This window comes from Camelus bactrianus, chromosome 3, assembly GCF_048773025.1.
Source record: "Camelus bactrianus isolate YW-2024 breed Bactrian camel chromosome 3, ASM4877302v1, whole genome shotgun sequence".
NCBI lineage: Eukaryota > Metazoa > Chordata > Mammalia > Artiodactyla > Camelidae > Camelus > Camelus bactrianus.
Window position 1 is genome coordinate 116,181,432 of NC_133541.1, and position 26,411 is coordinate 116,207,842.

Sequence of the window (26,411 nt, forward strand, 5' to 3'; positions counted from 1 at the left end):
AGTAAAACAGCCAGGCAATAAGCCCAATTTACATGGGACTGCAGCAGGGATGCTCACTCTGCAAAGTGGCCTTGGGGCCACTATGATAGTGACCGCCCATGGGGCTGGGGGGAGGGGTACAATGAGGTCTGAAATGGGCCCCCTCGCCCTGTTCCTTGGTCTCAGGAAGAGAGGGGAGTTAAGTCTTACTTGGAGGCAGTGAGACCCCGCAGTCCTCCCCAATGATGAACTCTCCGTAGAAGCCAGTCTGGGCAGGGTCTAGAAGGGACCAGTCCTCTTCCGAGAAGCAGAAGATCATGTCCTTGAAAGGAGAAACCCGGTTCTGAAACCACAGGAGAACAGGTACACCTCAATCCAGGGACAAGCTAGCGGAGGGATGCTACAAACAAGTGGGAAGCAAGATGGGGCTGAGGCAGAGCTCCCAGCAACGTGTGCAGACAGGAGAAAGAGAAAGCAGGCAGGCTGCTCCGGAGCTCACACTGCTTCCCCAGTTCTAGCCTGAGATCTACCTCGTATGTATCTAGTTTGGCTGGATCCAAACAGTGGATGTCTCCCAGGGTGGCCAAGGATGTATACAGAGAACGGCCCTCCTACGCAGTGCTGGGGAGGCTGCACAGCCACAACTCCCAGGCGGCCAAATGGGGAACACCCACCAAATTAACAATGTGCTCATCCTTCAATGCAGATTCCACTTGTAGAGTTTATTTTTTGCACATGGGCAGTGTGAGGTCTATATGAGCACTTTCACTGCAACATTGATGCAATAAAGATGGAAAACATCTGTGCTTGTCAACAGAGAACTGTGTAAGTGAGCAACAGGACATCCCACAAAGCATGATCACAGCCCTACCAGAAGTAATAAGGGACTCTCTGCACTGAGTAGGAAGCTCTCCAAGGTGTTCTGTTACATGAAAAAGCAGCTGTGCAGAAGGCTGTCTAGATGGCCCCCGTGTGCACCATGCCTAGATATCCTGACTGCTGGCTGCTTCTGTGGGGGTAGCTGGGACCCCCAGGGTCAGGTGCAGCAGGGAGGCTTTTCTTGCACTTCGTGTTACGAACCGTGGGAATGTGTCAAAAATTAACTTTAATTTTTGAAATAATGGCATAGCCACATAATACCAGGAGACCATAAAAATAAAAACATCATTTACAAAATAGAGATATACATTCTTGCCAGTTAGAGCAGGAAGCTAGGTTCTCAAGTTTCCTGCAAATACTAATGAGACAACAGATTGACAGTAATGTAAATGTCATTGAAAAATTCTTCATTTTGTTTGTAATAATCTGGAGCCTTGGTCATTTAATAGAATATCTGGGAGAAGTAAAATGTGAAAGATGAACAACTATTGGTCTAGTTGACACTTGTTTGTACCTTCTAATCCCAGAAGAACAGAAATACATAAATGTATTGTTTCTACTAAGCATGTCACTATTTACTGGCTTCACAGCCACACAGTTTCTGTAGAGTGTTTCAGTCACAAAGCATTTAAAATAAAATTCCATTTTGGGTTAAAAGAAAACAAAACAAAACAAGTCCTTTATAAAGTTAATTGGAAAGGACTTCAAAATAAAATTTTGAAGGGAAAAAATGCAACCCATAGTACTTCTGTATAATATACTAACATCTTTTTTTTTTTTTTTTAAGAATTCATAATAGACACATATCCTTGTATCTAAATCTCTGGAATTACCAGTCCCTGCCATCCGGTTGGTTGCCCTAGGGGCCGGGTGTGGGGGGTGTGGTGCAGGCATGGGAAAGGAGAGTTTTCAATGACTCTGCTCTGATACCTTTGGACTCTTCCTTCTTCACATATACCCTTTAATTTTTAAAATTAAACCTAGAGAAAACAGAGCAATACAAGGAATAGGAGGAGCATACAACTCTTCGACTAGATTCAGTAAATTAACATCGTGCCCTTTGGTCATTTTCCCCCTCTCACATACGTGGTAAGTGGTACGGTGGGTATGTTTACTCATTCTCCTGGATCCCTGGGGACATGCAGGCACCACGACATGGTACCCCCATGTGCCTCAGCATGAATCTCCTGAGAAAAAAGTTACTCCCCTACATCAGCACAATTCTTGTAGCACAGTGGTTCTCAACCAAGGGGGATTGATTCTACACCCAGAGGATATCTGGCAATGTTTAGAGAGATGTTTTTCACCACTAAGGGGTGGGCATTACTGACACTGAGTGGGTGGTGGCCAAGGATGCTGCTCCACACCCCTGGGGCTGCACCTAAGACAGCCCAACGCGACCAAGAACCATCTGGCCAAAATGTCACTAGTGCCACTCTAATACTCCCCAAATTTAATATCAGTTCAGTAATATCATCTAGTGTCTCCTGAATTATGAAACAGCATTACCCTTTCAAGGAAAAAAAAAATTATGAAGAGTTCCACAAGTGACTGACAAGAAGTCAAGATTGGGAGCTGTTGGGTTAAAGCTGTCTCGTGGGCCCCTAGAAATCTTGCCAACCACACATTGTGTCTTAAAATGTCAACCATCAGAATACAAGTGAAATTCAACAGTCTTATATTTACATTACCGCGGGCATACGTTTACAATTATTTATGAGGATTTTTTTTTTTTTCGCCCAAGTCCATTTGATTAGAGAAGATTCAAAGTGTGGTGCTCCCCTGGGCACTTCAGGACGTAGGAAAATAGGCCTTCAAACTCGATTGGGAAGATGCACATTTCTGGGCAATATCTGGGAGAACACAGCAGAAGCATACCCATGCATACGCTGCGATCCAGTAATTCTATTTGTAGGAGATTTTCCTAAGGAAATCATTAGGGATGTGTGCAGAGATGTGTGTAAAGGACGGAGAACACACTGCTTGGCAGAATCGTACGTGAGGTTTCTTTTCTTCTTTACGCTTTTCTCTAGCATCTGAAGGCTCACTCTAAGCATGTATCATTTATATTTTATTATTAAAAATTGAAACAAAATACCCAAGTACCCCCACTAAGGTGTAAAAATTATTAACAGGTAATAGTCTTTGCTTCAGGTTTTCTTTGAAAGGGTGTGGTGCATCACAGGTGGCATTATGGTTTCCTCTGAGCTCCTGGTCCCAGTCTCATCTCTAGACCTTCCTAGAGGTCGGCTGCAGCCTGGATTTGGTGTTTAATATTCTATGTGTGCTTTTTAGACTCCCACTACATCTGAATATAGTTTGAAGTAACAGCCCTGTTTTGTATGTTTTTAATGTTGAACTTACCTTACACTCACCATTCTGTTTAAGATTTATTCATGTTGATACATGTAGGTGTAGTTCACTGACTTTCATGTATTTAGTTTCATAGAATTATTCTACTGTTGACAATGTTCATGTTTTCCCCAGTACTTTGCTATTACAAGCCAACAGCTCGATGAACTCTCTTATCTGTCACCCCATCCATGGGCATCTCTCCAGAGCAGAGATGCAGAGGGAGCATTGGGAATACACATCTTGATGGATATTAAGGATTTCCACATCGTTCTTCAAGTGGGGGACGTAAGGTACACTCCCACTGGCAATGCACTGGCATGTCTGTTTCTATACACATTTGCCAACAACACTGGGTACTGTCAAATGTCTAAGCTTCTAGCAACACTGTGGGTATGAAGCACTCATAAAAGTGTAACTCCTCTTTCCTTGAAGAATAACTCTCTTTGGGGTTTACTGGCCAATTGAATTTTGTCTTCTTTGAGATGCTCATTTATTTTCTTTGCCTATGTTTCTATTTTCTAATCAGTTGCTCTTCCTGTTTTTTTAACCAATTTCTTACAAACTGAAATTCTTTACTATCATAAAAGAAAAGATGACACTATTTCAACTAAAAAAATTGAAACATGTTTCAATCACCTTATGGTGGTATAAATAATCAGTAATATTAGCAATATAGAAAGAACTGCAAGAAAATGTTTAACAAATTGGTAAGGTGACTATTTTATAAAAGAGTACAAAATCAGAAATGTGGTTTGGAACAAAAAAAGGCCAACACAGAAGAGGAGGAAAAGTTCAGAAACAGAATGTGGTACACAAAAAAATTTAACCTATAAGAAAAAACAGAACCTAAATGCTAGAGAGGATGTAGAGACAAGGAACCCTCCTGTACTGTTGGTGGGAATGTTGGTGGGAGTGTAAACTGGTACAGCCACTGTGGAGGACAGTATGGAGTTTCCTTAAAAAAACTAAAAACAGAGTTACCATATGATCCAGCAATCCCACTTCTGGGCATATATCTGGAGAAAACTATAATTTGAAAAGATACATGAACTCCAATGTCCACAGCAGCATTATTTACAATAGCCAAGGCATGGAAACAAACTAAATGTCCATCAACAGATGACTAGATAAAGAAGATGTGGTACAATGGAATATTACTCAGCCATAAAAATAACATAATGCCATTTGCCACAACATGGATGGACCTAGAGATCATACTGAGTTAAGTAAGTCAGATAGAGAAAGACAAATATCATATGATATCACTTACATGTGGAATCTTAAAAAAAAAGATACAAATTCTATTTACAAACCAAACCAAAAACAGACTCACGGACACAGAAAACAAACTATGGTTACCAAAGGGGAATAGGGGGGAGGGATAAATTAGGAGTTGAGGATTAACAGACACACATTATTATACATAAAATAAATAAACAACAAAGACCTGCTGTATAGCACAGAGTACTATATTCAACTTCTTGTAATATATAATGGAAAAGAATCTGAAATGAAAAAAAAATGTATACATATAACTGAATTACTTTGCTGTACACCTGAACACTGAACACAACACTGTAAATCAACTATACTTCCATAAAGATTAAGACAAAAAAGAAAAAAATTTAAGTAAAAGATTTAAATAAGATCCAGAGACTCATAATGCAACATAAAGACATCTAGGTTTCAATAGAAGATCACTCACTATATCAAGAACCAGGAAAATGTCAAACTGAATTTAAAAAAGGACTGTCGTCTAGGTGCCAATAATGAGATGGCAGAGATGTGAGAACTAATGACAAAGGAAGAAGCTGTGATAAAAATGCTGTAATGAGCAATTACAAGAATGCTTAAAACAACTGAAAAAATAAAGAGCAAAGAAATAGAAGGTCTTGGCAAAACAAAAACAAAACACAGAAGATTTAAACAATAACTGGATACATCAACAATATATGGAAACATTAGAACTGAAAACCACAATACTGAAATAAAGAGCTCAGTAGATGGGCTCAATAGCAGAACAGAGGGGCAGAAAAAAGTCAGCCAACTTGAAGGAAAAAAAAGAGAAATTGTCCCAATCTGAAAAACAGAGAAAACAGACCAAGAAAACATGAACAGAGTCTCAGGTTAACTCTGGAATGGCAACAAAAGATGACATCTGTGTCATCAGAGTCCCAGAACTCTCAAGTCAGTGGGACTGAAAAAGTACTCGAAGAGAAAAATGACGCAAGACTTCCCAGATTTGAAAAGAGACATAAGCCCAGAGAATCAAAAAGTGAAGTAAACTCCAAACAGATAAATGCAAAGAAATCCATGCCAAGACATATCATGATAAAGTTCTGAAACCTAAAGACAAAATCAGAAAAACAAAAATCTTAAAAGTAGCCAGAGAAAAATGAAACCTTCCCTACAAGAGAAAAGGAAATTTGAATGATGGCAGGTTTCTGGTCAGAAGTCATGGAGGCCAGAAGGAAGGGACACCGTGTTCTTCAACTGCTGAGAGACAACTGTCAACTGTGGATCCTACATCTGATGACAATACCCTTCAGGGATGAAGGAGGAATTGAGACACCCTCAGATGAGTCAAAAATAAGTACAGCTTATTTATCGCCAGCAGACTTATCCTAAAAGAGTGGCTAAAGAAAATTCTCTAAACATAAAGGAAACAACAAAAGAAGGAACCGTGGAACATAAGAAAGGAAGAAAGAAAATGTTAAGCCGAAATATGAGTAAATACAGGCTTTCCATCCCCCTTTTAAGTTTCCTAAGTCAGGTTTGATAGTTGAAGCAAAGGTTGTAACACTGTCTGACGTGGTTCTAAATGTAGAGAAACTATTTAACTCAACTGAAGTATAAAAGGGGGAGGGGGAAGGGATGTAAAGCATTGTGTTAAGTTATGTATATATAATACTTAGAGCAGTCACTGAAAAGGTATATTGACAAAGATTCTTTGCTTGACCAAACCTTAGTCAGGTTCCTGAACCTTCCCCTGGGCCCATCTGTGCACTTCCGTGTAAAACCCAATTTTAGCATGAGTCAGTTTTAGTAGAACCTCCTGTTTTCCATGTCTGATTGGGTTCCTCATCACTCATCACCCCCTAGGTGATGGTTCATCACCTTGGCCTGTCTTCAGCAAGAATCCTGGTAGGTTGGTCTAGCACGAATCCCTTTTATCTTTATACTTCCCCTTAGTAATTTTCCATCCACCTACCTCCCCCCAACCTGCTCCTTGGCTATAAGCTATAAATTCCCACTTGCTCATGCTGTGTTTGGAGTTAAGCCCCATCTCTCTCCTCTACTGTAAAATCCCACTGCAGTGGTCCCTACATCTACGGCAGTGGTCCTGAATGAAGTCTGCCTTACCATCTTTAACAAGCATCACTGAGCATTTTTTTTTAACAATATAAAGATATACACTTGACAACACACTAGGTAAATCAAAACTGAATTCTTCAAAATGTTTGAGTAACTCACAGGAAGGCAAGGAAAAGAAAAGAAACAAAAAACAGAACAAACAGAAAAAAAAAAAGACTTAAGTCCTAACATGTCAATAATTACATTAAATACAAATGGTCTATGTACATCAGTTAAAATGCAGTGATTGACAGAATGGATTAAAAAATATGACCCAACTATATGCTGTTTAAAAGAAACTTCAAACCTAATGATACAGGCTAAGTGGAAGTGAAAGAATGGAAAATACTTATGCAACTATTAATCAAAAGAAAGAGTAGCTCTATTTACCAGATAAGTAGACATCAGAGTGAAGAAAATCATGAGAGAGAGGAACATTACATAATAATAAAAGGGTCAACCCAACAAGAAGGCACAGCAATCCTAAATGCATATGCCCCAAACAAGCGAGCTGCAGAATGCAGGAAGCAAAAACTGACAGAACTAAAGGGAGACATAGACAAACCAACTACTATAGTTGGAGATTTTAACATCCCTCTTCTCAAAAACGGATAAAACAATCAATTAGAGAATAAGCAAGGATACAGGAGAGCTCAATAGCGCCATCAACCAACAGGATCCAATCAATACTCAGAGAACACGTCACTTATCAACAGCACAGTATGTCTTCTTATTGAAATGCTCACAGAATAGATACCCAGACGGACCATACGCTGGATCATCAAAATCCTGGAAGGAGAGGAGAAACTCCAAACAAATCTGAAAGAGTCGAAATCATAGAGTGTGTTCTCTGAAAGCAATGGAATCAAACTAGAAATCAATAATAGAAAAATTCCCAAGTCCTGGGAAACAGAACACCACACTTCTAAAGAATCCTTGGTTCAAAGAAGAAGGCTCAAGGGAAATTTAAAAATACACTGAAGTGAATGTAGACAAAAATACATTGTATTACAATTTGTGGGCTGTTACTACAGCAGTATGTAGCTAAAGCAGGGAAGCCTATAGCACTAAAATGCTTGTATCAGAAATGCTTACATTTGAGGTAAAGTCTCAAACCAATAATGTAAGCTCCCACCTCAAGAACCTAGAAAGGGAATAGTAAAGCCAACCGAAACACGCTGCATGGAGCAAGTAATGAAGATGAGAACAGAAATCGATGAAATTGAAAATAGAGAAGCAACAGAGAAAAATCAATGGGACAATGAGGTAGTTCTTTGAAAACATCAATAAAATTGAAAACAAGACTGACAAAAAAAAAAAAGTATAAATTTTCAATATCACGAATGAATGAAGGATATTGCAGACCTAACAAAAAGATGATAAAGAAAAACTACAAATAACTCTTCATGCATAAATTTGACTACTTTGATTAAATGAAACAATTCTTTAAAAAAGACACACTATCACAACTCATCCACCACGAAACAGTATAAATAGCCCTATAACCATTCAGGAAGTTGAATCTATAATTAAAATACCACCACCCCACCCCCCCCACCCCCCCAGGTTCATCTGGTTTTACTGGAGAATCCTATCAAATGTTCAAAGAATTAACAACAATTCTACACACTCTCTTTTAGGAAATAAGAAGAGGAGACACTTTCCAATTCATCTTCTGAAGCTAGTATTACCTTGACCAAAACTAGACAAAAACAGCAAAGAAAACAAACAAACAAAACCACTGACCAATATTTCTCATGAATATAGATATACAAATCCTTAACAAAATAATAGCAAATAAAGTTCAGCAATATATAAATAGAACTTTGTACCATGACAAGAAAGGGTTTATTCCAGGGATGCAAGATTGGTTCAATATTCAAAAAGCAACCACTATAACCCACAATATTAACAGCCCAAAGAAAATTCACATGGTCATATCAACTGAAGTAGAAAAGGCTTTGATAAAATTCAATAATCACATATAATAAAAACTCCAGGAAAACAGAAAGTGAGAAACTTCCTCAACCTGTTAAAGAGAATTTACAGAAAATTCACAGCAAACATTATACTTAATTGTGAAAGACTGAATGCTTTCACCCTAAGCAGGAAAAAGGCCAGGATGGATGTCTGCTCTCATCACTGCTGTCTGACACTGTGCTAGAAGTTCTAGCCAATGCAATGAGGCAAGAAAAGGAAATAAAGGCATACAAACTGGAAAAAAAGAAATAAAACTGCCCTTATTTGCAGAAGACATGATTGTCTACATAGAAAATTCAGGACTCTAAACAAACAAACAAAACCCTCCCTAAACTGGGTGCATCAAACCAGCAAGATCACAGAATATAACGTAAACATATAAAAATCAATTTCTTATACTCTAAACAGGTATGTTGTCATCAAAATAAAAAATATGTTATCACTTACAATTGCTCAAAAAATGAACAATCTAGGTATAAATCGAACAAAACACATGAAGAATTTATATGCTGAGAATTACAGAGACAAAAGAGATCAAAGAAATGGATAAACGGAGAGGCAGACTGCATTCACAGACTGAAAGACTCAGATGCCAGAAATGTCAATGCTCCCCAAATTGATATACAGGTTTAACAAAACTCCTATCAAAGTCTCAGTAAGACCTTTTGTAGATACGGACAAGATTATTCTAAAATTCAGAGAAAGGCAAACCAAGTGAAATAGCTAAAATAATTTTTTAAAAAAAGAGTAAAATGGGAGGAATCAATCTACCCAATTTCAATACATAGTGTGTAGTTACAGTAATCAAAATCCTGCAGTACTAAGTAGAAAGAGACAAATAGACCAATGAAACAGAACAGAGAACCCAGGAATCGCCCTGTACAAATATGCATAACTGATTTTTTGACAAAGGAACAAAAGCAATTCAATGGAGGAAAGATAACCTCTTCAACAAATGGTGCTGGAGCAACTGGATATCCACTGGCAAAAAAATACAAAGCTCGACCTAAGTCTCACACCTTACACAAAAATTACAGATCATGGACCTATATGCAAACGGATCACAGATTATGGATTAAATAGATCATTAACTTAAATGTAAAATGTGTAATTATATAACTAAAAAACAGGAGAAAACTCTTTGGGGTCTAAGGCTAAGCAAAGAGTTCTTAGACTTTACACCAAAAACATGATTCTTAAAAGGAAAAACTGACAATCTGGACTGAATGACAATGTAACACTTTTGCTCTGCTAAAAAAAAAAAAAAAACCGTTAAAAGGATGGGAAGCCAAGTTCCAGAGCAAGAGGAAATATTTGCAAAACACATATCCAACGAAGGACAATTATCTAGAATATATAGGGAGCTCTTGAAACAACAGTTAAAAAAAAAAAAAAAAGTAAATGGTTCAATAAGAACATGAAAGTCATGAAAAAACATTTCACAGAAGAGGATATTGGGATGGCAGATAAGCACATGAAAAGATGTCCAGTATCATTAGCCACTAGGGAAAATGCAAATTTAAACCATCATGAGATACCGCTTATCAGAATGGCCAAAATAAAAAAAGTGAGAACAACAAACAGTGGAGGATGTAGAGAATGTCGGTTGGTCATACACTGCTCGTAAGAATGTAAATGGTATCACTGCTCTGGAAAAGGAGATAGTGGTCCTGCAGGACTAAATATGTAGTTGCCACTCAACCCGACAATTGCACGCCTGGGCATTTACCCCGAAGAAATGAAACCTGTAATGATGTAACTGTTTATAGCAGCCTTACACAAAATGGCCCCAAACTGGAAACAAACCTAGATGTCCTTCAACAGGTGAATGGTTAAGCAAACTGCGGTAGAGCCATATTAAGGAATTCTACTCAGCAGTGACACTGGACCACTGATACATGCAAAACCCTAGCTGAAGCTCCACAGAATCATACTGCCTGACAGTCAGTTCCCAAACGTTACATGCTATACAAAGCAGTTTATATAACTTTCTTGAAATGACAACAGTAAACAGACCTTCACCCCAAACAGTCTGAAGTTCTAGTTCGTGTTATTTCAACCATATACATTCCTTTCAATAACTTATTATATACTTTTAACTAATTTAATTTTTTTCTTTCATTGACATAAAGAATCCCTTACATAAAGTTCCTTTGCAGAGAAATCGACTAATGTCAACCTTAAAACTTAACTGCAAAACAATACTACATTCTTACTATTCTTTGAATGAAATGTGTATTTTACACTTAGTGTTATTTCACTAGATTTGTCTTACATTATTAAAACTAAATTAAAAATCACTTAATTCTCTCAAAAGATAAGTATTAGGTGGTTAGCTAATAAATTAATGCTGGGTGAAAAAAGAAGTTACGAAACATTAAAAGTTCCTGCTAATGGATAGTTTGGTCAGGGGGTGTGGGATATCAAGGTTGATAAGATGGAAATGGTCTGCTCTGAGTGTTAACAGTTAAGTGTTGTATTTTCTAAAATTTAAAATAAATATTAAAATCTAAAACCAACATTAACATCATTAAAGGTGTTCTTTTTACTAACAGTATCTGTTGGCAATTCTAAACAATGTCAGTATTAAAATACCCCTTCCCGAAAAAAAATCTTTTGTGGGTCTAGTTCTACGTAATTGTGGCAGTTACCTTTGGACTTCAATTGTGTGTATTAAATACATTTTTGAATATACATATATTCAAATTAGAATGTATTTTAATCTTAAGTTTATCCTTTAATAAACATTGCTTGTATTCTCCAAAGGATTTAATTCAAAAAAACCCCGTTATACAATGCACCTCCCATACATGGACATATGATTATACTGAATCTTGGTTTGTAATAGCTCAAAACCATTAAAGTCTACTTTGGACCAAAAAACAAAACAAAACAAAACAAAACAAAAAGAATTTCATGATGGTTACGGGACTCCTAGCGCACTATGCAGAAACTATCTTCAATAGAGTGATGAAATAGCAATGACTTATCAAAATCCACATCTTCTGTTCACTATGGTATTTACAGGAACCTGGGGAAACTCAAAGACGAGTACCGAAGCTCATTAGATATTAAATTCTCAGTATGTCTTTGTGTGTCATACTGGTCATGTGCATTTCACCTCCTTTGGGTCATATGTCATCAGACATCACAGTACATAGCAGACGCTGAAACACACGTGCAGAGCACCTGGGCCCCTGGGAACAGTGCTGAGGGAGTGGAGACGCCCCATCCCGTGTACCCTGGCTAATTCCTTCCCCTCCTGAGCCCTCTGCACTCCCCAAGTTTAAGGTCTTATCGAATGCACCGTCCTGAGAGCTAGCGTGAGCTGTTTACTGTACAGATGTCCATCAGACAGTCCTCCATCTGCCAGGGACCAAGTAATGAAATGAGGTCCACACCTTCATATAATCTACTTTTGCAGAAGGAGATGCTGTAAAAACTAAATTTCATACCAGCCAACGCAAAGTGTTAAAGGAAAAATGAAGGGGTATGGTTGGAAACCACGGCTGAAGGCAGAAACTGGGCAGGAAAGAGGAGACTGAGAGGACCTGCCAGACTAAGACCAGCCCCTATCCTGCGAGGACACCTGAGAAAGTCAGCCTTGTGTGGAAACGTGGAAGGGGAAAACGCAGAGGAAACTCCCTGAAAACCCACTGCATGGTTGTGGGAGGGTGTTGAAATGATCTGTGTTTTTCCCCTCTGTTTCCTAACATTGCTGAAATAGTTACCACTGTGATTATTACTAAATAAAAAATACACTAGGAAATGAGTGGAGTCTCTTTTTTCACAGGAAAGAAACTCTGAGATGCCAGGAAGACGACAGATGAGGACTCAAGGGCATCTGTCTTCCACCATCACTGTCTGCACAAAGGCTCCAGGAGATGACAAACAGCCAGCACAAGGGAGAGCCAGGACCATGTGGGCGGGAGGGATGCAGGAGGGCACCTTATAAACCCATGTCCTTCCTGTATTAGTCTGTCTGGGCCAGGGCTGAACAGCCTGTGTGGCAGACAGCAAGCTGGCCTGGGGTCCTGGAAAAGTTGCCCTGCAGCTTACAGAGAGGCAAACATGGAGAGGTTCTTAAAGACTCTTGCAGAAATCACTCACCGGGGGCAGCTGGAGGGCAGTCACCTGCTGTGCGTCCCTCAAACTCACTTCCTGAAGAAGGGAAGTGTCTTGCGGAACTGAAAGAGATCAGAAAAGGGTATCTCATAAAATCCTGGGTCTCTTTCCTCACCTGTAGCAAGAAGATTACCAGATCATGCATACAAAAAGTACTTGCAAACCGTAAGCATTTCTGTCACTCTGCTTTCAGACATGTCAACGGGGACTTCAACGCGGAAAGCTTGGGTTCAAGGTGGCTGTCACCAATTAGCTACGTGCCTCCTAGTAGGTCCAGGGACCTCAGCTTTACCACCCACAATATGAAATAAATGTTGGGGAGGAGGGGTATAACCCAGTGGTAGAACTCATGCTTAGCATGCACAAGGTCTTGGGTTCGATCCCCAGTACCTCCATTAAAACCAACAAACCAACCAACTTAATTATCTCCCCGACCCTACAAAAAAAAAAAAAAAAAAAAAAGGTGAAAGCCCCATAAATAAACCTAATTACCACTCCCCACACACCCACAAAAAGGTTAAAGCTCCAGAGTGGAGAGGTCAGTAAGACCTGTTGGCAGTGAAGATTACTGTCATATAAATTTATACATTTATAGGTTTATAAATTGCAAAGCTCCGTAAGAAAGACCGTTATCACTGTTAGATTCTCCTGCAAAAGCACCTGGCGCAGTGCCCTAACCACCATCACACAGAAGCGCAGAGCGTGGTACTGGGGTCATCTCACGCTCCCTTATCCTGGGCGAGCCGGGTCTCAGCTATATTCTGATATGATCTCTCCCCTGACTAGCACTTGCTCAGGCTTGTGCAAGAAGTGAGCCATATACCCAGCCCATGGTGCAGCCGTGTCAAAGTGAGCTTTGTTTCAAAAGGTGCTCCTCCCGCTGAGTAAGACTTGGAAAGCTGCACTGTCATCTCTCAGCTTAGAGAAAATCTAGGAAGTTAACCCCAGGCCATCGTGCAAAACCAGTGTCAAAGCTAACACTAGAAGCCAGCATTCCTCAGCTTTCACACCGGGGGCACAGAGCTTTCGGTCAGCAGCAGGGGCAGGTGCGGCTACTTGTAACAAGAGTCTGAGACAGGAGCCAGCCCAGCCAGCAGCGACATTTGTGGGCGTGGGATGAGGTAGGGGGGTTCCCCTCATCACTCTGCTGCTGGAAGCACAGGCTAGGTGGGCGTGGATTTTAGTAAGAGATGTTTCTTTTTTCCCACTTTTTAAAAATTGAAGTAAAGTCAGTTTACAATGTTTGTCGATTTCTGGTGTACAGCATGTTTCAGTCATACACACACATTACATATATTCCTTTTCAAATTCCTTTTCATTAGAGATTACTACAAGATATTGAATATAGTTTCCTGTTATCTATTTTATATGTAGCAGTTAGAATCTGCAAATCTCGAAACAGAAACTGACTCACAGACACTGAAAATAAACTTACGGTTACCAGCAGGGAAAAAGGGTGGGAAGGGATAAACAGAGTTTAATTCTCCTCTCACATCTGCCATCTTTCGGGAGATAAAATACATCAACATTTTGAAGATTACTTTGGAAAGCTTTTAGACTATACAAAATCTGTATTTGGGGGAAAATCTTCAAGATTACGAACTATATGGCTTTTATTGGAAGTGTTTCGCAATGATAAATCACCTGAATGTTTAAGGTCTTCCTAACAGCTAACTCTCATCATGCCTACTTTGTCCATTTATTATCCCTCAGGGAAACGGAAGAGCTGTGCCTTTTGACCCAAAGCCCATCCATGGTAGCTGGCTTGTCTCAGAACTTCACCAGGACCCGAGAAGGCTGTTACCATTCTTGAAGCTCTTACCCTTCATCCCGAGGGCCCACTCATGGCCACCAACCACCTACAGAACCCAGGCTGCTCGCACGAGCATTGTTTACTTCGGCAAATAGTGGTTTCTCACGGCTGTGGCTATGAGCTGAACTGCATCTCTGCCAAATTCATACTCTGAAGTCCCAACCCCTAGCACCTCAGAATGGGACTATATTTGGGCATAGGGTCTTTCAAGAGGTTAATTAAGTTCAAATGAGGTAAAGGGGGCGGAGCCTAACCCCACATGACTGATGCTCCTCTAATCACAGGAGATTAGGACACAAGATACACAGAAGGAAGACCATGGGAGGACACAGAGAGAGGGCAGCTGTCTAGAAGCCAAGGAGAAAGGCCTTAGGAGAAACCATCTCTGCAGAGACCGTGATCTAGGACTTCCAGCCTTCAGAACTACGAGACAATACATTTCTGTTGTCTAAGCTGCCCACAAGATCTGTGCGATCTTGTGATGGCGGCCCAAGCAAACTAGCACGTCTGTCTTGACTTGTAACCAAAGAGAGGTCAGAGAGGTACTTTGATTTGTACAGAAACCAGGATAGTTTCACAGATAAAGAAATTTAATATGCAACTTTCTCTAAACTGAAAAGCTCAGTATAATGCCAAGGACGCTTTCTTTTTCCATCTAGAACTACAGCACAACATGACCAGTCCTCCTGAACCAACCCTCACACCCTAGAGGCCACCTCCTTCAACCAGAGAGCACCATTTTTTCCCATAACGATCAACTGGAACATCAAGGGCGGCTCAGGCCCCCTGCTCAGGCATACCTTGTTTCACTGAACTTCGCAGATGGTAACATTTTTTAAAAACAAGGTTTGTGGCAACGCTGCATCAGGCTAGTGAATTGGTGCCATTTTCCCAGCAGCATTTGCTTATTTCGTGTCTCCGTGCCGCATTTTGGTAACTCTCGCGATATTTCAAACATTTTCATTATGATTCTATCTGTTACGGTGATCTGTGAACAGTGATCTTTAAGGTTACTGTGGTAATTATTTCAGGGCACCATGAACCGTGTCCATATAAGATGGAGAACCTAATTGATAAATGTTGTGTGTTCTGACTGCTCCACAGACCAGCTGTTCCCCCATTTCTCTTCCTCTCCTCGGGCCTCTCTACTCTGAGACACAACAATACTGAAATTAGGCCAATTAATAACCCTTCAACGGCCTGTAAGTGTTCAAGTGAAAGGAAGAACCACACATCTCTCACTTTAAATCAAAAGATGGAAATGATAAAGCTCAGCGAGAAAGGCATGTCAAAAGATGAGACAGGCTGAAAGCTAGGCCTTTTGCACCAGTCAGCCAAGTTGTGAAGGCAAATGAAAAGTTCTTGAAGGAAACTAAAAGTGCTACTCCAACGAACACACAAATGACACAAAGAAAGCAAAACAGCTGTACTGCTGGTATGGTGTTAAGTTTTAGTGCTCCGAACAGATCAAGCAGCCACGACATTCTCTGAAGCTAAAGTTTAACCCAGAACAAGGCCCTAACTCTCTTCAATCCTATGAAGGCTCAGAGAGGTGAGGAAGCTGCAAAAGAAAAGTCTGAAGTTAGCAGAGGTTGGTTCACAAGGTTTAAGGAAAGATGTCCCCTTAGCAAGTAAGTGCAAGGTGAGGCAGCCAGTGCTGATGGGGAAGCTGCAGCAAGGTATCCGGAAGATCCAGCTCAGATCACTCATGAAGGTGTCTACACCACACAACAGATTTTCAGTGTAGACAAGATAGCCTTATATTAGAAGATGCTGCCTAGGGCTTTCATAGCTAGAGAGAAGTCAATGCCTCGCTTCAGAGCTTCAAAGGCAGGCTGACTCTCGTCAGCAGCTAAAGCAGCTGGTGACTTTACCTTGAAGCCAGTGCTCATTTACCATTCCCAGAATCCTAGAACCCTTAAAAATGATGCTGTATCTACTCTGCCTGAGCTCTATAAATGTGACAACAAAGCCTAGATGACAACACATCTGGTTGCAACATGGTTTACTGAATATTTTAAGCCCACTGTTGAGACCTACCACTCAGAAAAAAGAATCCTTTCAAAATATTACTGCTTATTGACTATGGTCACCCAAGAGCTCTGATGGAGATGGACAAGGGAATTAATGTTTTCATGCCTGCTAACATAATATCCATTCTACAGCCCACAGATCAAAGAGTAGTTTCAACTTTCAAGTCTTATTATTTAATAAATACATTTGATAAGGATATAGCGGCCCTAGACAGTGATTCCTCTGATGGATCTGGACAAAACACATTTTAAACCTCCTAGAAAGGATTCACCATTCTAGATACCATTAAGGGCAACCGTGATTCACTGGAAGAGATCAAGTTATCAACATTAACAGGAATTTGGAAGTAGAGGTTGATTCCAGCCCTCATGGATGGCTTTGAGGGGATCAAGACCTCAGTGCTGGAAGTAAATGCAGATGTGGTGGAAACAGCAAAGAGAACTAGAATTAGAAGCCAAGCCTGAAGATGTGACTGAATTGCTACAACCTCCTGATAAAACTTGAACGGATGAGGAGTTGCTTCTCATGGATGAGCAAAGAGAGCAGTTTCTTGAGATGGAATCCACTCCTGGGAAGATGCTGTGAAGACTGTTGCAATAACAACAAAGGATTTAGATATTCCGTGAACTTAGCTGATAAAGCAATGGCAGGGTTTGAGAGACTCCAATTTTGAAAGGCAAGAAGTCCTATGGGTAAAATGTTATAAAACAGCATCACATGTTACAGAGAAATCATTCCTCAACGGAAGAGTCAATTAATGAGGCAAAACTTCATTGTTGTCTCATCTGAAGAAATTACCAGTCTCCCCAACCTTCAGCAACCACCATCCTGATCAGTCTGCAGCCATCAACACGGAGGCAAGACCTCTAACCAGCAAAAAGATTTCGACTCACTGAAGGCTCACATGATAGTTAGCAATAAAGTATTTTTTCAGCAATAAAGTATTTTTTAATTAAAGTAGGTATATTGGTTTTTTTTTTCAGACCTAATACCATTGCACACTTAATAACTGACTACGGTGTAAACATAAATTTTCTACATACTAGGGAAATAAAAAACTCATGTGACTCACTTTATTACAATATTTGCTTTATTGTGGTGGTCTGTAACTGAACCTACAGTATCTCCAACATACGCTTATAATCCTTTAATCGTCAAAAGAAACACAAAACCCAATAAAGGTGATGATTATCTTCATAGGACAGATCAGGAAACTGAGGCTTGCAGAGTTTAGAAGCATGTCCCAGGTCATGGCTAGAAGAGTCAAAGTCAAGCGTATCTGCTTCCAAAACCACTTGCCTGTAGCCATCAGTGTACTTGGTACAGATACTTAGATATTCTAGGCAACACTCATGCCCCAAGCTATGAAAATATCACTCTGTGCTTCCGGAAGCAGTTTTATATTTCCTTGTAACATTATAACAATACTGAGAGGAGCTGTTTAGATGGAGAAAGAGAGGTTCAGAGAGACAAGAGGACATGTCATACTCATCTCCCCACACAGGCCCTACTGGGACAGTGACAGCGCCTGGCCGCACCCAAACAAAGCCTAGAGATGTGCCCTCAAAGAGGTGAGATGATACAGCCTCAAAAGGTCCCACCTATAGGAGAGGTCCCTCTGGGCAGACCTGGCACCATGAAGAGGATGCTCAGGTGAGATTCCGATTGAATTGCTCTAGGGAAGGACCAGACCCTAAAAATGGTTCAAGGCTACTCAGGGGGCAGGAAAGAACTAAAAATGTCAAGAGCTAGCCAAGTGCACAGGGTGACATATAAATGCCCCTCCCCCACTTCCTTGGACACCCTACCTGGGTCCCCGCTGAGCTGGCCCGATAGTCTGCTTGGAAGCCCGGGACCCTGAGCCAGGGCCAAGGGCTGGGCGTCCTGGCTCTTTGCAAGGTCACTCTGGGGCTCTGCTGGCAGCCGCTCCTGCTCCTGGTCTGGAGGGCTGTCCCCATCGTCAATCACCACAGGGTCTTCACAGTGCTTGAGCTGTAATCCCAGAAAGGGCTTTTCAGAGCTCGGTGGAGAGGGTCCCCGGCCAGGTGAGGCCCAGCGGCTACACCAGGGACTAAGCAAACCCCTCCCTCCCTGGGCCTGCTAACCACTGACTCGGCCACCAGTAGCTCAGCCCCAGCCTTGGACAGCGTTATAAAGGGTAATGGCCACAAATTAGGGCCTTTAGGGAACGGAATCTGCTTTCCTGGGAAACCAAACTTCACTGTGGGCCTCAAGTGATGCACGCAGCTCAGACGGATTCCTCATCCCTGGCCAGGGGATGTGTGACCCCACCAAAGCATCAAAGCACAGGGCGGCCGCCCTCTCTCCATACCTGGCGCCCGGCCCCACTCTCTCCCTCTCCCCTCCCATCCTCCCGGCCAGCCCAGCCCAGCCCAGCCCAGCCCCCTCTGCTCACCCACTGCCAGGGTCTCCCCGGCTCTCGTTCCAGTGCCTCCACAGCGGCCACAGCCTGATCGCCACTCTCGGGCTCCTGGGCCCTCACCCAGCCCTGGATCTCCCGGGGCAGGATGGCCAGGAACTGCTCCAGCACCAGCAGCTCCAGGATCTGTTCCTTGGTGTGCCTCTCAGGCCGCAGCCAGCCCCGGCACAAGTCCCAGAGGCGGTGCAGGGCCTCCCGGGGGCCCGCCGCCTCCTGGTAGCAGAAACGTCGGAAGAGGCGGCGGGAAGACTCAGGGCTGGGAGGCTCACCCTGGGGGCTAGGGTTCTCTCCCGGTGGGCTCCTCATTTTCCTGGGCTCCTCACTTTCCTTTGGAGCCAAGACTCGGGGGCACAGGGCTGTGGGCATGATGGGATTTGATGGGGGTCAGCAGCAAAAGACGACCCTATTTCCAAACAGAAATCACTGGCTTCAATGTTCTGGTCTCCTGCGGTAGTTTTTTTGGGGGTGGTGATGGGGAAAGTGACAAAGCCCACAGAGACCAGCCCTTATTAGAAGCCCTGGGACAGGTGAAAAGTGTCAGTGTGAATGATCCTTACACAAACGGAGAGAAGGAACGACCCCATTCCCCAAAACATCATTATATGATTCCTTTAACTGGGTGACTGGACAAACAAGGCATGGAGTCCAGGAGAAAGCAGTGGCATTTCAACGTGGCATTGGCGTTCCAAGCATCCCAGGAGACCAATGGGGCCGCATGCAGGAGTGAGATGTAATTAACACTGTGTGGTACCTTCGGTGGCCAGGTCCTCCTGGAAAGGGCTTGAAATGGATGAGCTGAGAAGGCCGCTATCTTGAGGCTTTGCAGCAGAAGTCACTGTCCCTGCCCTTGAGACCTTTACAAAAAGAGCTGCGAAGACAAAGACAGACATGCACAGGAAAAGCCTTCAAAGCTGATCCAAGGTGAGAAATCCACCCCTGCTGGTGGCTAGGGCTGACTACTGGTGCTAGACCAATACAGAGCAAGAATCAGCCTTGCTCAGTGGAATACATACTGGGACGCAGGGAATGAAGTGGATAGTCCAGAAGATACCCAGCCAAGGAATGGGGAGAGTCAACGGGGAGAGGCAGCCATATCCTGAGTTTACTAAAGAAAAATAATGCTAGGTATTTAAAAACATCGGTGATTTCAGATGAGCCTCCATCCAACTCACTAAAGTCTGAACAGTCAATTCTAGCATATATTTAAAGATGTCTGGACCTTCCACCTTGCCCCCATCTCTCTTGCCTTCTCTTCTTGCCATCTTCAAAATCATAATGAATAAAACCACACACACCTCACAGCCCTTCCTCAGGCACAGAGATGAGACACAGCCTCCTTATCTGCAGGGTGGGGCTCAGGGGCCACTCCACCTCCCCAGTGAACTCGGTACAGGGTGACATCAGAGTAGCTACCACTACTCCAGACTACAGGACCCAAAGAAAATAAAAGGCAAATGGGGTTGAACACAGTCCCCTCTCCCAGCATCAGGCCTCGGAGATCCTTGGACAAGGTCATTCACTCTCCACACCCAAGCTGAAGAGGCTTCCCAGCACGCCAGCATCTTAACCTGCTCAGCGACCCCTCCATTCGCCTTGCGTTCCATGCAAAGCGCAGGCCTCATTCCCATTTCACAGGAAGACAAATGAGGCCAGAAGAGCAACAAAGCCACTTAATAGCAGTCAGAAAAGCCCAAATCTCTGGAACTCTTTGCTTTCCAACACAAAAACAAATACAGACTGGCATAAAGGGACTCTGAGGGTATCTGGCTGGACACATTACAGCTTGCCCCACCCCACCAGATTTCCTCCAGTGTCTGCCACTGCATCTGAAACCCAATCTCAGCCCTACCCACACCACGTTCCCTTAACGCAGCCATCATACATCTGCTGGACTTCTAAGTTCCTCAGGTCTGCCTCCAAGCTAGGGGGAACCAGTGCCCCACCCTCAGTACTCAGTGGTCGCTGTAAGGTATCTCGCTCTGGGCTCTGCCGCTTATCCCTAACCAGACTGCCACAGCCGTGTTCCTCTTTGTCATCCTGGTAACTGGCACATAAGAGGCTCAAGACTGATTTGTGATGAATGAACTAACGTTAGTCCCAGGAGTATCCCACAGGGGGCGGGGCGTGCTTAAAGCAGCTCTAGGAGGAGGACCAGAGCTGGATCCGCAGAAAGGAAAGGGGATGGGCATTTCATGCTAGGGAAAAGGGGCAAGCTTTTCCTTGCTCCAGTCCTCTCTCCCTCTTCCCTCCCTAACACACATCCACACCCACACACGCCTCCAGTTTAAGCAGCTTCCGGCTCCTCACCTCACAGTCTGGAACTCCTTCCCGGCGTCTAACTCAAATCCCTCCTGCTGTGGCGGAAGTCTACGGCAGCAGCTCCTCATCCTTCCAGCCCGGTCTCCCGGGGGTCCTTCCCGAGGCGGGTTCTCTGCAGCGGCCAGGCTCCCTGGCTAGCCGAGCCCCCGTCTCCTGCTTCTGCAGAAAACCTCGGCTCCGCTCGGGAGGGAAGAAGTGAGAGCAAATGGAGGCACCTGAAAAACAGCATTTGCGTTGTCTTATTCCCTCTGCGCGAAGATTCAGCGCTCGGCTCCTGGGAGGGAGGCCGGAGCGCGCGGGGCCGGGAGCCCGGGGCCGGGGGAGCGCGGAGCCGGGCGCGCGGGAAGGCGCCGAGCGGGCACGCGGGCCGCAGAAGCCCGGGCCGCTCGGGCCGCACTCACCGCCGCGCCGCGTCCCAGTTGGCGGGCCGCGCAGGCCTGGCCGCCTCGGGAGCCCGCCGGACGCGGAGGAAAGGAAAGGCCGAAGCCCTCCGGCTCCCTCCCCTGGGACACTTCCTGCTCCGCTCTAGGACCGAGGAGGTCTCCGCATCTCAGTGGTTCGCTCCCCCGCCCCCCAGCCGAGGTGTGCGCAGGGGGTGACATCCGACACCCCCGGCCCGGCCGGGCCCGCGCGCCCCGCCCTGCCACGCCCCGCTCCGCGCGCGCTCGGGCCTCGGCGCCCGGCCGGGGGGCTTCGTGGGGCCGCCGCGCCACGGCCGCCCGGCCTCCCCACGGGCTTGCGCGGGGGACGCGCGCCGAGGCGGGGACGGAGGCAGGGGCGTCGGAGGCACGGCGGAGACCGCGCCCGCGGGCGGGGGGCCGAGCGGCGGGGGCCGAGGACCGCGTCCGGCGGGAGGGCTCGCGCTGGTGCGCCCTGCCGTGGGAAGGTCGGTCTGGGGGCTCCTGTCTTCGCCGCTCTCCCCTGCAGATTCCCGCAAGGGCATCTGGACGCCTGGAAGGGCCGATCCTGGAGCCGAGGCTGAAGGCTGGAATTGGGAGGAGGGAGTGGAGGAAGAAGACTGCCGCGCACCGTGAGCCGCTCCGTTGCCGGATCCCCGTGTGACCGCCCGCATCCCACGCCCCGGCAGGCCCACCCTCCTTCCAGCCAAACCCCTCCTCTGCGCCGGTCCCGCGGCCGCCGGAGAGGCGAGGAGGGCTGGAGAAAGGAAGACTCCATTCCCCGCTTCGTCCTCTATGGGACATCAAAGGTGTCAGCTTTCGCTTTTTTAGGGTGAAGCGTATTTGCGGAGTTTCACAGCTGCCCGTTACACTTCCCTTCTGAGCATCCGGACAACCCTGAGGGGTGTGCAGAGGGGCTTCGGTCAGCCCCGGCCCCCAGAGCGTGGTCGGGGTGCTCATTGCCCGCTTAAGTGTAGGGTGTACCTAACTGTTCACGTTGAGGCAGAGGGACAGGTTAAGGGACGTTTGACCTGAAGTCAAGTGGCAGTGAGGGGCAAGAAGAACTGGGGCCTCCGGACCCTCAGATAGGGCTATTTGCCACCATCTATGCTGAACATAGTCCAGAGGCTCAGAGGGGTCTTCCTGGGGTCATCCTTAATCTTTCAGGTTCTGGAGCTTACGAGAAAGCGTCCTGAGCAAGCCTGATTCCCACCAACCCTTCTTTTTTTTTCATCTGCCTGGCACTGAAGTTGGACTCTCCCAGGGAAGAAGCCAAAAAACAACAAAAAACCAAAAACAAAAAACCCCTCCATTACCTGAGGGAACATACTACCAAAGATAACTGATTTCCCTCAGATCATTTCAAGGGCAAGCAGACTATACCAGTTCCCCTAGAGGAAGTGACCTGGCTGAGCAGGTGAAAAGGAGGTGGAAGAACTAAGGAAACACATTTCTTAGCGCTGTTGCTTCCTCATTCCATGGACTTGAGCGCCTTTTGTTTCTTCCTATAAATTATGCATAATTACTCCTGACTAGCGGAATTACTGGGAATCACCATTTGTCATATGCTTGGATTCTGTGACTTTTGCAGGAAACGGACCAAAGCAAAGGAGTGAAGCTTAATTTTGTGAAACAGTGATTGTTTCTTCAGATGACAGCCAGATGCAGTCAGGGCCACCCAGAGATCTTACTTAGAAGCTGCAGATACCAGTGAGAACCACCCCCTTCAGACTTAACTGGATTCAGTGTTAACAGGGTTCATGTGCACTCCCTTCTCAGGAGCAGCAGCCAGGCATCATGGCCTGGAGAAGAGACCTGGGGAGGAACCAAGAATCAGCCAAAGCAGGTCAGGCTAAGGTGCTTTAGCAAACAGCCCAGACAGCTCTAGAAGTCCAGATCCTCTGCCTGAGTTCCCAGCCCTGTGACCAGGCAGGGAACAACCTGTGAAGTGTTAGTGATTTGTGCTTATAGTTCTGTCCCCTGCAGTTCTAAAACAGATAAAATGCAGGGCCCAGAAACCTCCAGCACACAGCATCAGTTCAGTCCTCACTGCCCTAACCAGTTCTTTCCCCTGAGCTGACACCTCCCTGCGCACTGTTGTCTCTTTGAAGCTTTGTGTTTATTGTGCATTTTGCTCAGCACAGGAGTTAGTGTCAGAGTGCCTCGGTTAAAACCTGCCTCATTAATTCCTAACTGGGTGATCTCAGGTCTGCTTAACCCATCCGTGCCTCAGTTTCCTCATCCAGGAAATGGATGATGCTGTCTACCTCGCTGAATGTGCAGGACCATGCAGTCACTCAACGAATGGGTTCTGAGTACCCGCTAGGCACTCATGGTGCTAGGTGCCACCCCAGGTCCTCAGAGTACATCTGTGAACACAGTTGGCTGGGGGGATAGGAGGAGGGGTGGGGCAAACAGCAAAATCTACATGACCTGCTATGTTTGATCCACGCTGCAGAGGGAAAAGGAGGTGGAGCGGCATCAGGTATCAGCGGTGCTGGGGACGCGCTAGTGATGGTCACAGTATTAAAGAAGAGGTCAGGGCAGGTTCCATTGTGATGGTGACATCTGAGATGAGGGAGTTGATCAAGCTGAAGCCTAGGTGAGAACAGGGTCCCAGGTGGAGGACACAGTGACAACAAAGGCAACAAAGGTACGGAAGTTCAGCGAGGCAGCCAGTGAGTGAGGGCAGTGGGGTGTTAGTTTAGGATGGAGGTTGGGGTGGGGGACAACTGGAGGCCATGGGAAGGTGCTTTCCTTGACTCCAGATGGGATTGTGACAAATCCCACAAGTGAAGCAACAGAAAGAGAACCCTGAAGGTAAACCCTGCTCAAGTACCATCAAGCCATCTCACACTGATGTGTACATTTCATTTGGTTTATAGTATGTTGCGGATATGAAATGTTTGCTGTGCCACCAATCACTTCAACTTTGGGGAGACCAGTAGTGGACAGAAGATCCTGGCTTCTAGAAGTTGGAAGGGGAATCAGATAATAAATAAATGGCTTTGCAGTATGATGCTATTGGTGATAGACGGCATAAAAAATAAAACAGGGTAAGAAGGAGCCTGGTAGGGTGGTCAGGTAGGACCTTTATGAGAAGGTAACATTTGAGCAGAGAGCAGGTGGAGGGTGAACTGAACAGAAGTGGGCATGAAGAACATTCCAGCAGAGGGAACAGCTCATGCAAAGGCCATGAAGCAGGAGCTTGACCCCCTAGAGAAAGAGGGACTCTGGAATGGAGAGACTGGATTTTACACTTGGAGGGTTTCAAATGAGGACATATCCAGATGACACTTTCACCATGATCACTGTGCAGAACAGACTAGAGCTGGATGGCAGAGGTAGAGGCCATGTTGGAAGCAGCCACAGAAATAGAGGCAGGACATGGTCCATTCCAGAGTCTGGAGGTCTAAGGCTGGTGAGCAATGGTGATTACCCCCAGGGTGTGCTGCTGGGTGTTAAAGAAGTGAGGAACAGCTGTTGTTTTGGTTCCAACTGAGTGATGGGAGGGTCTGCCTGGGAGACTGCAAAGCAGGTTTCTGGGAAGGGTTTGGGAGACAAAGATGGGTTTTGGACTTGCTGGGTCTGAAATGCCCAAAAGACAAATAATTATGACCCTCCTGGGAGAAAGCCAAGGCTAGTGGAGGAAATCTGTTGTCACAGCACAGAGCAGAAGTTGAAACCATGGGGTGGATAAGTGCAGGTGGAGAAGCTGCCTTGGAGAGGGTGGCCCTGCCATGCCAACTTTGGAGACTGGGAAGAGAGGAGGGAAATCTGGAGGAGAAGGGGAAGGAGAAAGTGGGGATGGAGGAGAGAGGCAGGAGGCAGGAAGGAGAGGAGGCAGGAAGAGAAGGAGCAGCCACTGTGAGGTGGAGAGAAATCTGGGCAGTGCTGAGCCTTGGAAACCCAGACAGGCAAATGTGTTTCAAGAAAGAGCGACAGTTGGGGGCAGGGTATAGCTCAAGTGGTAAAGTGCACGCCCAGCACCCAAGAGGTCCCGGGTTCAATTCCTGGTACCTCCTCCAAGCAGAAATCAATGAAGAAACCTAATTACCTCCCCTTCAGTGTGGGGTAAATGCAGGAAAAAGTGGCAGTGGCTGAGGGAACCTGGGTCCCACCTTAAAGATGGGAGAATTACAGTGTGTGCCTTAAAGGAGGGAGGGGTCAGGCTGGAGCCGAGGGGAAGAGCAGGCTCTGGGCCCTGAGGCTGACAGGGAGCAGGGGTGTGAAAGTTCAAATGCTCAGACACTCCTGCAAAATAAATAGCAGGATGGGTGGTTCATTTTATGCGTTAATGAATGACAAGTATTGTCAGCCATATCAGTAAACAGAGGATGCTACAGCCATCAAGTCATCAGCCACTACTACCACCCCTGACAGTGAGCAGAGGGAACTCAGGATGCAGACAAGCAGGCTGCCCAGCCTCTGCTGCCACCCCCAACAGTGCCCCCTGACCCCTCAGGATATAAAAGGACAGGACACTGGCCCTTGATAGCTAGGCGCTTGTCAAAGGAATGATTTCAATGAACCCAGACTTTTGCACCTTCTCATATACAGAAGAGCACTAAATTCCTTAACTTGGGATATCTGGTTTTCTTTAATTAATGGTAATCTTTTGATATTCTGGCTACCTGGTCTTTGTTGCAAAAAACTCATATATATCCTGACTGCTCCCATGCCTCTTCAGAGCAGTCTCTTAGAGTGATCTGAGAGGCTGCCTCCCAGGCTCAAG

General features: G+C 44.9%; 1 protein-coding gene and 1 long non-coding RNA gene across 3 annotated transcripts in view; one reads left to right on the plus strand and one right to left on the minus strand.

Annotated features, from left to right (window-relative positions):
- Positions 1-21,856, minus strand: part of ZNF496 (zinc finger protein 496) — a 33,041-nt gene extending 11,185 nt beyond the window's left edge. The window contains exons 1-7 of one of the 2 annotated variants that reach the window (XM_074361045.1): positions 21,680-21,856; positions 21,267-21,493; positions 19,711-19,827; positions 18,936-19,362; positions 18,328-18,511; positions 12,658-12,734; positions 190-301 (exon numbers count right to left, since the gene is read on the minus strand). In XM_074361045.1, coding sequence (XP_074217146.1) covers positions 190-301; positions 12,658-12,734; positions 18,328-18,511; positions 18,936-19,325 — 763 coding nt within the window. In that variant the 5' untranslated portion in view covers positions 19,326-19,362; positions 19,711-19,827; positions 21,267-21,493; positions 21,680-21,856. Of the gene's footprint in view, positions 1-189; positions 323-12,657; positions 12,735-18,327; positions 18,512-18,935; positions 19,363-19,710; positions 19,828-21,266; positions 21,494-21,679 lie in introns of both variants that reach the window. The other variant, XM_074361044.1, reaches the window with a different exon arrangement.
- A 491-nt stretch (positions 21,857-22,347) lies between these two features.
- On the plus strand, positions 22,348-23,201 carry LOC123615441 (uncharacterized). The gene is made up of 2 exons (XR_006723014.2): positions 22,348-22,485; positions 22,844-23,201. It is a non-coding gene; the product is annotated as an uncharacterized LOC123615441 (long non-coding RNA).
- Positions 23,202-26,411: the final 3,210 nt, after the last annotated feature.